This window comes from Lynx canadensis, chromosome B1 (assembly GCF_007474595.2).
Source record: "Lynx canadensis isolate LIC74 chromosome B1, mLynCan4.pri.v2, whole genome shotgun sequence".
Classification (NCBI taxonomy): Eukaryota; Metazoa; Chordata; class Mammalia; order Carnivora; family Felidae; genus Lynx; species Lynx canadensis.
In genome coordinates, this window is record NC_044306.2 from 39,865,278 (window position 1) to 39,878,583 (window position 13,306).

General features: G+C 45.6%; 1 protein-coding gene across 2 annotated transcripts in view; it reads right to left on the reverse strand.

Moving 5' to 3' along the window:
* HGSNAT (heparan-alpha-glucosaminide N-acetyltransferase) overlaps positions 1 to 13,065 on the reverse strand; it is a 51,817-nt gene extending 38,752 nt beyond the window's left edge. For both annotated transcript variants that reach the window (XM_030312511.1, XM_030312510.1), the window contains exon 1: positions 12,840 to 13,065. In XM_030312511.1, the coding sequence (XP_030168371.1) occupies positions 12,840 to 13,059 (220 nt within the window). In that variant the 5' untranslated portion in view covers positions 13,060 to 13,065. The remainder of the gene's footprint in view (positions 1 to 12,839) is intronic.
* Positions 13,066 to 13,306: the final 241 nt, after the last annotated feature.

A 13,306-nucleotide genomic window follows, 5' to 3' on the forward strand; every position in this document is an offset into this window, starting at 1 on the left:
ATAGGTCTCCCTTTATATGTTAGAGCACGTTTATCTCTAGCTGCTTTCAGAATTTTCTCTTTATCCTTGTATTTTGCCAGTTTCACTATGATATGTCTGCAGAAGACCGATTCAAGTTACGTCTGAAGGGAGTTCTCTGTGCCTCTTGGATTTCAATGCCTTTTTCCTTCCCCAGATCAGGGAAGTTCTCAGCTATTATTTCTTCAAGTACACCTTCAGCACCTTTCCCTCTCTCTTCCTCCTCTGGAATACCAATTATGCGTAGATTATTTCTCTTTAGTGCATCACTTAGTTCTCTAATTTTCCCCTCATACTCCTGGATTTTTTTATGTCTCTTTTTCTCAGCTTCTTCTTTTTCCATAATTTTATCTTCTAGTTCACCTATTCTCTCCTCTGCCTCTTCAATCCGAGCCATAGTTGTCTCCATTTTATTTTGCAACTCGTTGATAGCATTTTTAGCTCCTCCTGGCTGTTCCTTAGTCCCTTGATCTCTGTAACAAGAGATTCTCTGCTGTCCTTTATACTGTTTTCAAGCCCAGCGATTAATTTTATGACTATTATTCTAAATTCACTTTCTGTTATATTGTTTAAATCATTTTTGATCAGTTCGTTAGCTGTTGTTATTTCCTGGACGTTTTTCTGAAGGGAATTCTTCCCTTTCGTCATTTTGGATAGTCCCTGGAGTGGTGCGGGACTGCGGCGCACTTCCCCTGTGCTGTCTTGAATAACTTGCGTTGGTGGGCGGGGCCAGAGTCAGACCTGATGTCTGCCCCCAGCCCACCGCTGGGGCCACAGTCAGACTGGTGTGTGCCTTCTCTTCCCCTCTCCTAGGGGCGGGATTCACTGTGGGGTGGCATGGCCCATCTGGGCTACTTGCACACTGCCAAGCTTGTGGTGCTGGGGATCTGGCATATTAGCTGGGGTGGATTGGCAAGGTGCACAGGGGCAGGAGGGGCAGGCTCAGCTCACTTTTGCTTCGGAGATCTGCTTCGGGAGGGGCTCTGTGGCCCCGGGAGAGAGTCAGACCCGCCGGAGGGATGGATCTGCAGAAGCACAGCTTTGGGTGTTTCGCGGTGCAGGCAAGTTCCCTGGCAGGAACTGGTTCCCTTTGGGATTTTGGCTGGGGGATGGGCGAGGGAGATGGCGCTGGCAAGCACCTTTGTTCCCCGCCAAGATGAGCTCTGTCGTCCGGGTCTCAACAACTCTCCCTCCTGTTGTCCTCCAGCCCTCCGAGCAGCGCTATTAGCTTATAACCTTCCAGATGTCAAGTCCGGCTTGCTGTCAGAACACACTCTGTCCAGCCCCTCCGCTTTTGCAAGCCAGACTCGGGGGCTCTGCTTGGCCGGCGGGCCTCCCCTCTGCCCCAGCTCCCTCCCGCCAGTCCGTGGAGCACGCACCACCTCGCCGCCCTTCCTACCCTCTTCCATGGGCCTCTCGTCTGCGCTTGGCTCGGGAGACTCCGTTCTGCTAGTCTTCTGGCGGTTTTCTAGGTTATTTGGGCAGGTGTATGTGGAATCTAAGTGATCAGCAGGACGCGCGGTGAGCCCAGCGTCCTCCTACGCCACCATCTTCCCAGGATCCTCTAGTTGTGATTTATAATGACAACTGTGGTGACCGTGGGCTCCCAGGTGATACAAATAACTACACACTCAATGTATGCCAGGCCCCAACAGCCCTGTGAACAGCTTTTGAGGTCTCCATTTTCTGGATGAGGAATCTGAGGCCTGCAGAGGTCAAGCAACTTGCCCAAAGACACCCACCAGCCACCAGGACTTAAGCTTCAGTCTGACCAGCACCTGACCTCTGTTACCAGTCTCCTGAGAGTAAACATATCTGTTCCCTCGAAGCTGGGCCAGGGATTTCTAGCCTTTTAATTTTTTCCCTCACTTTTTAGCCTGATGTATAGAAAATCTAATTTTCTTATTATTTTAAAAATAGTTTTGAAATAACGATTAACAACTCTGAAATGTTTTCCAAATGTTTATGTACTTTCCTTTCATGTGAATTGTTGGAATGTTCATTTATTTAACCACTTAACCCACATTAGAAAGGAGACAGCAGGCCCAAGATGGAGTCACTCATGCTAAACCCCACCAAGACATATCTAACCTAACGTAACTGCAGCTTCAGCTTCTGCCAGAAATGGGACTTTCAACCAGGCAATCTGGAACTTCCCAGTCAGCACCACGAGGTAATCTGCTGATAGACCCCTTCTGTTGCCCTTAGGAAGGTGACCTGGCCTAAAATAATTCATTTTTATGAATAATTTCCTTTTTCCTCTCCCTCTCCACCTTTAAAAACTTTCCTTTTCTGCAGGTCAGTGAAGTTCCTTTCTACATTATTTGCTAGATGATATTGAAATTTACTCAGCTGAATTTCTGTTATTTAACAGATTTCGTGGCAGTGGGGACTGAAGGAGACTTCGACGGCTTCGAGGAAACTGAGAAACACGAGCATGGTACCCCACATACACTCTGAACTCACGTTCTTCCTCACCATGTCCAAGAGCCATGGGTAACTTCTCTTTTGGTTCTGTGCTCTGCTCTCTGCATCAAGCTCTCAATCTAATTGGCTCTTCAGTCCACAATTCCAGAGTTTTTGAGTGGAAAACCCCAGCCCTTAATCCTAGCCCACGATCTATGTGGGAACTGTGGGCAGTGGTGCACAGTTAACAGCAGTAACTGCACACCACTACCCACAGTTCCCCACCACGGGGAGCCCCCAGCCTGTAATCCCCATTTGTTGGGGTTTGCTCATTCAACCCTTTCCCCAGCTCGAGGATCCTCGGGGACTGCTGCTAGTAAAACACAGGGCCTTGTATTAGCCATTTCGCAGAAACTTCCACTCCCCAGGTTTTGGTTCTGTTTTCAGACTCAGCCACAGCTGCAGTTCTCCATTTGTTTAGAATCAGTCCGCGGTCCCCATTCTTTGAGGTCTGGTGGTTGGACACTTTCCCCAGTCCCCAGATCTTTGGTTATGCTGATGTCCACTTTCAGTTCCTCAGATACTACTGCTTTCTGTTAATATGTACATGACATAAAGATTAATTGCTAATGGGAATCTTGCAGGCCAAAAGAGTCACAAAAATTGGTGAGCACAAGTCAAGCATTTAAGAGCTGTTAGAACACTTACCACTTAGCCCAAAGACACCTGTGTTAGGATGAGCTGGTCACAGAACCAGTTAGGTTGACACTACATCACCCACCAACCACAAGAAAAATTCTGCACAATGAGGTGCACCATGAAAACACCACACAACCCCAACCCCATCACTGCACATCCCTCTTAGCTATTGATCTGGCTCTAAGAAACTCCTCCATCAGTTGATGACATATCTAAAACTTCTGATATTTTTTTAAGTTTATTTATTTATTTTGAGTGAGAGAGACAGAGAGAGAGACAAAGTGCATGAGTTGGGAAGGAGCAGAGAGAGAGAGAGAGAGAGAGAGAGCGAGAAGGAGAATCCCAAGCAGGATCCACACTGTCAGTGCAGAGCCCGATGCAACGCTTGAATTCACAAACGGTGAGATCATGACCTGAGCTGAAATCAAAAGTCAGACGCTTAACCAACTGAGCCACACAGGTGTCCCCGAGCCTTTTGATATTTAAACAAAAAAAATTTTTTAATGTTTATTTATTTTTGAGAGACAGAGTGCAAGTGGGGGAAGGGCGGGGGGGGGGTAGGTACACAGAATCAGAAACAGGCCCCAGGCTCTGAGGTATGAGCACGGAGCCCAATGCAGGGCTGGAACTCATGAATCACTAGATCATGACCTGAGCTGAAGTTGGATGCTTAACTGACTGAGCCACCCAGGCACCCCTAAACCTTTTGATATTTTTAACAAACTTCCACAAAATCAAATTCTAAATGAAGTCTTTTTGACCTTGAACCCACTTTGGGTTTTCCAGATGGTCCCTGGAACATCTCAAAGGATTTGTTTTCTCTTTATAAAAGGGAAGATGTGAACTAAATAGGCTTATCTGGTATGTTAAATTACATGGGAGGTATTGCCAAACAGGTGATGTTAAGTCTTCTTAGGTTATATTTGTGTGCATATGTTATTAATATAAGTGTTCCAAAAACTGTATGAAATTCCTGAAGATCTAAGAGGTATTGATATAATGTTAACATTTGTAATTCTAGTTACTATCTTAAAATGTATTCACAAAAATAACCGAATTTCCTTGTCAATTCCATTGTAATGAACTTTCATCAGCTCTCTAACAATAGACATTTTAAAATCTTTTGTCATTTACAGAGTTACTGTTTTATTGAAATGCTTCTACAAAAGCTTCCTGCAAATGAGTTTCATTTTCAGAGAAATTCATGGAAAAGAATCTGACAAGTGCTGTAAAATACAGGTTTCTAATAACTTTCAGATCATGCAACTGAACTGGGTAAGAATTTCCAGAATTAGTGGAAAAACAGTATTCAAGCAAAAAAGAGTAACATAGGACTGAATGCACCAAGGAGGATATTTTAATTTTTATGACATCTTGTTTAAAGCTGCTGGTTTTCTAACATTTTGCTTTTCCAGATTTTAGGAAACCTTTTTCTTTTTTCTCTTAAAGTATCAATAATTTGATAAGATATACCTTTGTGAACAAAGATGAAACACTGACTTTTTCTCCCTACCTGATTCCTCCAGAATTGGAAAGTTCTTGAGTATTCTTTTCATGGCAATATAGTTAGTTATTTACATAGATTCAACAAGAGTCTAATCCTTATAACCAGATACCATTGGAAATACTGGCCATGTAATTAAAGCTTTGACCAGCATGTCATATTTGAAAGAGATATGCATAGACTTAGATATGACCAAGTAGCTTTAAAGAACTAAGGTTGACTTTGCAGAGCCAATAAAGCCTCTTGGAAAAGTTGCCCTAACCTTGCTTACAAGGTTCCAGCAAAGTAGTAATAAAAAGAGCTTACATGAGGGCGCCTGGGTGGCTAAGTCAGTTAAGTGTTGGACTTCCATTCAGGTAATGATCTCGTGGTTCATGAGTTCAAGCCCCACATCAGGCTGTCTGCTATAGGCCCAGAGCCCACCTCGGATCCTCTGTCCCCCTCTCACTGCCCCTCCCCCCACCTCAAAAATAAACATTAAAAAAATATATTTAAAAAGAGCTTATATGGTCCAAAAAAAAAATTTTTTTAAGAGGGGAGGGCACCTGGCTGCCTCAGTTGGTAGAGCATGCAACTCTAGATCTCAGGGTTATGAGTTCAAGCCCCACACTTGGCATAGAGCTTACCTAAATAAATATTTTTTTAAAAAAAGAAAAAATGCTATATCTAACTTTTTTTTAAAGTTTATTTATTTATATTTGAGAGAGAGAGCAGGAGAGGGGCTGAAAAGGCAGAGAGAGAGAATCCCAAGCAGGCTCTACACTGTCAGCACAGAGCCAGACAGTGGGCTCAAACTCGTAAGCCTCAAAATCATGACCTGAGCCAAAACCAAGAGTCAGACGCGTACCTGACTGAGCCACCTAAGTGCCCCTATATGGTCAATTATCTTGCTGCACTTAAGAAAATAATCAGGTGGTGTGCCTGGGTGGCTCAAGTCCGTTAAGCATCTGACTTCGGCTCAGGTCATGATCTTACAGTTCGTGAGTTCAAGCCCTGTCATCAGGCCCTGTGCTAACAGCTCAGAACCTGGAGCCTGCTTCAGATTCTGTGTCTCCGTCTCTCTCTGCCCCTCCCCTGCTCATGCTCTGTCTCACTCTCTCAAAAATAAAAAAAAATATTTAAAAAAAATTTTTTTTTCAACGTTTATTTATTTTTTGGGGACACAGAGAGACAGACCATGAACGGGGGAGGGGCAGAGAGAGAGGGAGACACAGAATCAGAAACAGGCTCCAGGCTCTGAGCCATCAGCCCAGAGCCTGACGCGGGGCTCGAACTCACGGACCGCGAGATCGTGACCTGGCTGAAGTCGGACGCCCAACCGACTGTGCCACCCAGGCGCCCCAAAAAAAATATTTTAAAAAACTAAAAAAAGAAAGAAAATAATCAGGCAAAGTTTAATGCAAACAAATTAGTTTTATTATAAAAAATGAGGGTTGGCACAAGAACAGACACTCAGATCAGTGGAACAGAATAGAGCACCCAGAAATGGACCCACAAACGTATGGCCAACTAATCTTTGACAAAGCAGGAAAGAATATCCAATGGAATCAAGACAGTCTCTTCAGCAAGTGGTGCTGGGAAAACTGGACAGCAACATGCAGAAAAATCAATCTGGACCACTTTGTTACACCATACACAAAAATAAACTCAAAATGGATGAAAGACCTCAATTTAAGGCAGGAAGCCATCAAAATCCTCGAGGAGAAAGCAGGCAAAAACCTCTTTGACCTCGGCCGCAGCAACTTCTTACTCAACACTTGTCTCTCTGGAGGCAAGGGAAACAAAAGCAAACAGGAACTATTGGGACCTCATCAAAATAAAAAGCTTCTGCACAGTGAAAGAAACAATCAGCAAAATTAAAAGGCAACTGACAGAATGGGAGAAGATATTTGCAAGTGACATATCAGATAAAGGCTTAGTATCCAGTATCTATAAAGAACTTATCAAACTCAATACCCAAAAAACAAAGAATCCAGTGAAGAAATGGGCAAAAGACATGAATAGACACTTCTCCAAAGAAGACATCCAGATGGCCAACTGACACATGAAAAAATGCTCAACATCACTCATCGTCAGGGAAATACAAATAAAAAACCACAATGAGATACCACCTGACACCTGTCAGAATGCCTAACATTAACAACTCAGGCAACAACAGATGTTGGCAAGGATACAGAGAAAGAGGATCTCTTTTGCATTGTTGGTGGGAATGCAAGCTGGTGCAGCCACTCTGGAAAACAGTATGGAGGTTCCTCAAAAAACTAAAAATAGAAGTGCCCTATGACCCAGCAATTGCACTATTAGGCATTTATCCAAGGGATACAGGTGTGCTGTTTTGAAGGGACACATGCACCCCCATGTTTATAGCAGCAGTGTCAACAATAGCCAAAGTATGGAAAGAGCCCAAATGTCCAGCTATGGATGAATGGATAAAGATGTGGTATATATATATACAATGGAGTATAACTCAGCAATCAAAAAGAATGAAATCTTGCCATTTGCAACTACGTGGATGGAACTGGAGGGCATTATGCTAAGTGAAATTAGAGAAAGACAAAGATCATATGACTTCACTCATATGAGGACTTTAAGAGACAAAACAGATGAACATAAGGGAAGGGAAACAAAAATAAGATAAAAACAGGGAGGGGGACAAAACATAAGAGACGCATAAATATGGAGAACAAACTGAGGGTCACTGGAGGGGTTGTGGGAGGGGGGATGGGCTAAATGGGACAGGAGCACTAAGGAATCTACTCCTGAAATGATTGTTGCACTATATGCTAACTAATTTGGATGTAAATTTAAAAATATATAAAAAATAAAGCAACTTAAAATAAAAAATAAAATAAAATAAAAATAAATAAATAAATAAATAAATAAATAAGGTAATTGTAGAGAGAAGAAATTATGTTTACACCTTTGTCTATATTAGAGCTTAATTCTGTTAATTGTCTTTGAGGTTCTGTTATAAAGTGGACTAGATCCTGAATTCTTCTAGTTTCCTCAATAATTTGGCTCAACCCTCCAAACTAATGTTTGCAATTTTCCCTCACCCTTCTGATTTGGAATCACCAAGAAAAAAGACTGCCCTTGAGCCTCCTTGGAAGGGACTACACCAGGTCCTCCTCACCACCCAGATGGCAGCCAGACTGCAGGGACTTAGACCTTAGATACACATCTCACTGAGGAAGTAGGCTCCACCTGACACATGGTCCTTCTCAAGCACTGGAGACCTCCAAATCAAATTGAACAGAAAGAGAAGGAGCTGACATCAAAGCAGACTGCTTCCTCCCAAGATGCCAGATCAAGACTTCATACTTTAACTAAACATGAAACCCTCCCGTCTTCCCTTTACTGTCTTTTACTCTGGCACTGGCCTGGAAAGAAGGCCATTATCTGTATCTCCCAGGCCATTGCTAAGGTGGGTAACTCTAAGAATTGAGAATAACTTTATATTTTAGTCTAAGGAGGAAACCTAGTTGACTCTTTGACTTGAACAGGCACATACAAACAATCCCTGTGAATGAACCCATTAACAGTGCCACCATAGTGGGAAGTGATATGTGCCCCAACAGAGTTTGTCTTCGTCTGTTGTGGTTATCATTATGAATGCCTACAAAGCTGGTCAACGACTCTTAGTTTAGCTTACTGAACTTACCACAAATGAACTACCACACCTCAATGGTCCACACCCCTGGATTTACATTGTCAAGTTAGAAAGGAATTACCAGGAGGCATTCATGACTCACACTCACTTCCTTTGGCAGGGTCATACTTCCCTGGGTAGGAGTAAGTGTAAATGAGAATATGATCAGAAGCCTCTCCTTAATGGTTAAGGTTTGTGCAGAATTTATTGCCAAGACAATAGCTGCCCAATAAAGGTCTTTAGCCTCTTTGGCCAAAGTTGTACTTGATAATAGGATAGCCCTTAGTTATATTTTAGCCAAGAAAAGAGTTGTCTGTACTGTGGCCAAAACCACCTACTGCACCTGAATTAATACTTTTGGGGAAGTTGAAACTCAATTACATAAGATCACTAAGCAAGCGACTTGGCTTACAAAGGTGACTCCTTCAACAGGGTCTTTCTCTGACTTATTTGATTTTGATTTCAACTGGTTTGGGTCTGAAATGCACTCCAGACATTGAGAATTACCCTGCTTATAATAATCTTAGTAATTTCCCTGGCACATTATATACTCTTAAAAGCTCTCAATACATGTTTGCAGCCACTAAGCAGCAAGAAAATGATCTCCTTAATATAAGAACATCAGAAAAGGAGTGAAGAGAATGACCAACTTAAAGATTGTAAACCTTGAAGATGTGGCCTATGAACATCACAGAAATTAAAACAAAAACAAAAAATCAGTCATGACCTATGGATACCACCGAAAGTAGCAACAAAACTTCATAAAAAGCTGCAAGAACTGCAGAGCTGAGCATGGCATTAGCGCCTTATGCTTTGATCACATCTCTTAGTTGAGAGTCTGATCAAACAGTGAAAATTGTTAGAAAAGAGATAGCAAGCCCAAAATGGAGTCACTTATGCTACACCCCACCAAGACTTAATACCTGAACTACCTGCAGCTTCACCCTCTCCCAGAAAAGTGACCTTTAGGCAGGCAACTTGGAATTTCCTGGTCAGCACCCAAGGGTAATCAATCCACTGAGGGTCCCTTTGCATTACCCCTGGGAGAGCATCCTGGCCTAACATGCATTCTTTGCTAATGATTTCCTTTTTTCCTCTCTCTCTCTCCCTTTAAAACCCTTTCCTTTCCTGCAGCTTGAGGGAGCTCCTTTCTATTTGTTAGACAGGATACCATGAATTATGTATTTATTCATTTATTTAAATTCACATTCAAATTAGTTATCACATAGTGCAACAATGATTTCAGGAGTAGATTCCTTAATGTCCCTTACCCATTTAGCCCATCCCCCCTCCCAGTCATGAATTATTAAATAAAGACAATTTGCTCTTTATATTTACTCAGGTGGGTTTTTATTATTTAACACCCCTTCCATCTTGGCACTCTTCTTGGGATTTGTATCATTTCTTTACATAGCACAGATATTAAATCCTCTGTCATACCTGTCATACAAACACATCATACCATGTTTTCAAATACTTCTCTTTAGCTTCCCTGGTTCAATTTTGATAGTTTTCATTTTCAAATTTATAGTCACTATCCACTGACCTTTTCCTTTATAATTGTTTTACATATCATCATCCCTTCATAGTTGGAATAACTAATGCTTTCACTCAGTTTCCTATGAGTCCTTAGTAGACAGTCAGAGTAAGGTTCTTGTTTTATGCTTCAATTTTCCATATGAATTTCAGACTCTGACTGTTCTTAATTGTCATCATAAGGATGCAACACCCAAACCATCCAATATGACATCTAAATTGAATTTAAATGCTCAGTTTCAAGAAAAAGCTGCCAACTTGTGATACTGCTGACCTTAGAAATACCAGGACAACACATAAGAAGCTTTATATACAAAAGAACAATTCTCTCCTCCTCTCCTGTCCACAATGTCTTGGTGAGGACATACACCAAATAAGGTCATCCTTCAATAGGTACCCAAGTAACTGTGCTGTTTGTATAGGAGACTTTTGTTTCTAAATATTTAATTTATGGTTCTAGCTCTCTGCTCAAGTGGGGGGGGGGGGGGGGAATTTTTTTTTTTTTTTTAAGTTTATTTATTTATTTTGAGAGAGAGCAGAAGTGTGAGTGGGGGAGGGGCAGAGAGAGAGGGAGAGAGAGAATCCCAAGCAGGCTCCACACTGTTAGTGCAGAGCAGGATGCAGGGGCCAAACCCACAAACCACGAGATCATGAACGGAGCCCAAGCTGGATGCTTAACTGACTAAGCCACCCCTGCGGGGCAAATTTTTGAAGACATACTCTATTTAGGGGCGCCTGGGTGGCGCAGTCGGTTAAGCGTCGGACTTCAGCCAGGTCACGATCTCGCGGTCCGTGAGTTCAAGCCCCGCGTCAGGCTCTGGGCTGATGGCTCGGAGCCTGGAGCCTGTTTCCGATTCTGTGTCTCCCTCTCTCTCTGCCCCTCCCCCGTTCATGCTCTGTCTCTCTCTGTCCCAAAAAATAAATAAACGTTGAAAAAAAAAATTAAAAAAAAAAAAGACATACTCTATTTATTTATTTTTTTCTTCCAAAGTAAACTTGAGTCCTCAAATCATATGAAGATGGAGTTCTTAGTAGGAAGCTGTCCAACCCAAACCTGGACTCCAGGTGGCACTAAAAGCCTAGCTGTCCTCTCAACACAGCTTCATGAAGGTTCTGGAGTGGATCACCTAAGAATATTAATATGTGGAGCCCCTGGGTGGTTTAGTCAGTTGGACCGACTTTAGCTCAGGTCACAATCTAACCATCTGTGACTTTGGATCCTGCATGGAACTCTGCTTTGAGAGTGCAGAGCCTGTTTGGGATTCTCTCTGCTCCTCTCCCCTCTCAAAATCAATAAATAAACTTAAAAAAAAAAAGAATATTCATATGTTCTCCCTCACTACATAGAGTTACTATTTACAAACCACCTTTTTCCTAAAATAATTATGGTTATTAACTGGTGCTAAAGCACAAAGAAAAAGCCTTGCACAGGATCTTTCCCTGACAACTTATGAATGGACTGATTATGTAATCTCTAAGGGTCCCTTTCCTCCATTATCAAAGAAGGGGAGTACCGAGACTTGAGGTCAGGGATGGGGGAAGCAGTAATACAAAATGTAATCAGCTAAAATGCTTTTCCAAAATGCATTCTGTCTTTGTCCTACAAGATTCTGATTGGGGAGGAAAGGTAGTCTGAACTACACACACTGACACCAAGACCCCCCTATTCGGATACAGAAAAGGGGGTGGGATGACGGGGAAGACAGGCAGGTTACAGGCAGACCTTTCCCCAAACCCTGACCAAATAGTGTTTGCTGCAGTTGACTGCTCCCCACAATCCCTGAATCCCCTGGGGAGGGGCTGGAGACCATCATCTTCTGGGGCCCTGGGATTCTCCTTTCAGGGGGTCTAGGGGAAGCCGTGGACTTTATTTTTCACCATCCTCCCCACCCCGCCCCCAGACCAGGCAAATTAGGAAAACACTAGAGGAGCTGATGCTTCTACTCCCAGCCACACAGTAAAATCACCCCCAGCAAAATACCCCGTCCAGCCCCTCCCAGGCCAAAGACCTGGTTCCGCGGCTTCCCAGCAAAACCGCAGGGCTCCTGCAAACCGCGACATCAACTGTCCCTGGCATCCCCGTAGCTGTAAAATCTCCCTAAGGGCCCTCGAGATTGGCTTCGAGTTTGGACAACCAGCTCCGGCAGTCAACACCCTCCCCGCGCCGCTATGAGTTTTTACTCTATGTCGGACATTTACTCGGGAGTTTAATCCCAGCACGGCGGGAGGCTTTTCGCCATCCGGCTGCGGACTGTGGCTGCCGTGCTCTGGTGCCCCGCAATTCCAGCGGCCTGGCAGGGCAGCGGCCCGCGCTCCTGCCATCCCACCGCGCAGGACGCCACCCGCCAAGTTCTCCGTCCTCTTCGAGGAACGGACTTCATTTGCGCAGAAGTCCCTGCAAACCATAGGCTAGATGAGGACTGAATGCCGGATACACCAGCTTCTTTGACAGTGCATCTCTTATTTAGCTTTGCATTTGGGGAGTAACAGGTCTCCCAATCACAGACATTTTACTATTTAGACAAAAATCGTCCGGAGACCTCGGCGCCCCGCAGCCTCGGGGCGTGCGTGAGGGAGCGCAGGGCTGGTCAAGCTCCGCGGCTCTCCCCGCGGCCTGCAGCGCTCCCGCGTCTTTCCCTTCCGGATGGGCCCCCCCAACACACACACACACACACACACACACACACACACACACACACACACACACTGCACTACTCCGGGTGGGCCCCCCCAACACACACACACACACACACACACACACACACACACACACACACACTGCACTACTCCCCTGGGCCCGCGACGCCGCCCCGCGCGGTGCCTGCGACAACGGCCAAACACGGTTACACCGAGAGAATCCTGGTCCGGGGACGCTCACTACAACGCAGAGGAAACAACTAGTTCCGGAGACTTGCTTTTTCCAAGCGCTCGCCTGCGGCGCGCCCCCCGCGGAACGGGCGGCGGGAGGGGGCGCAGCGGCGCGTGGTCCGCCGAGCCGGCCGGGCCGGAGCCGCGGCGCGCACTCACCTCGCGGCGGGGCGACCTCGGCACCGTGCTCCGGGGAGCCTCCGGGGGCCAGCAGCGCGGCGCTCAGCACCGACGCGGCCAGAAGCAGCGCGGCCAGCGCCCGGCCAGCGCCCCGCGCCCCGTCCATGCCGCCCGCCGCCGCCTCAGCCGCCGCTCCTCCGCAGCTGCCGCGCTCCCGGGACCTGCGCTCCTCCGCGGCGCACGGCCGCGCGCCCGTCATCGCCTCCTTCCCGGCTGCCGTCACCGCCTGAGTCACCCGCGGGGGCGGGGGCAAAGCCGGAGCTGGGGGCGGGACGGCCCGCGCGGGAGGGACCGAGGGCCTGTCCCGGCTTGGGGCGGGGCCGGTCGCTGCGGGGGGCGGGGCCGGTCGCTGCAGGGGCTGGGGGACGCGCTCACCGAGAAGGAGTCCACATTCGCACCCTTCGCGCAGTGTTCTTTGTCGCGGGGGAGAGACCTCCTGCAGGCTT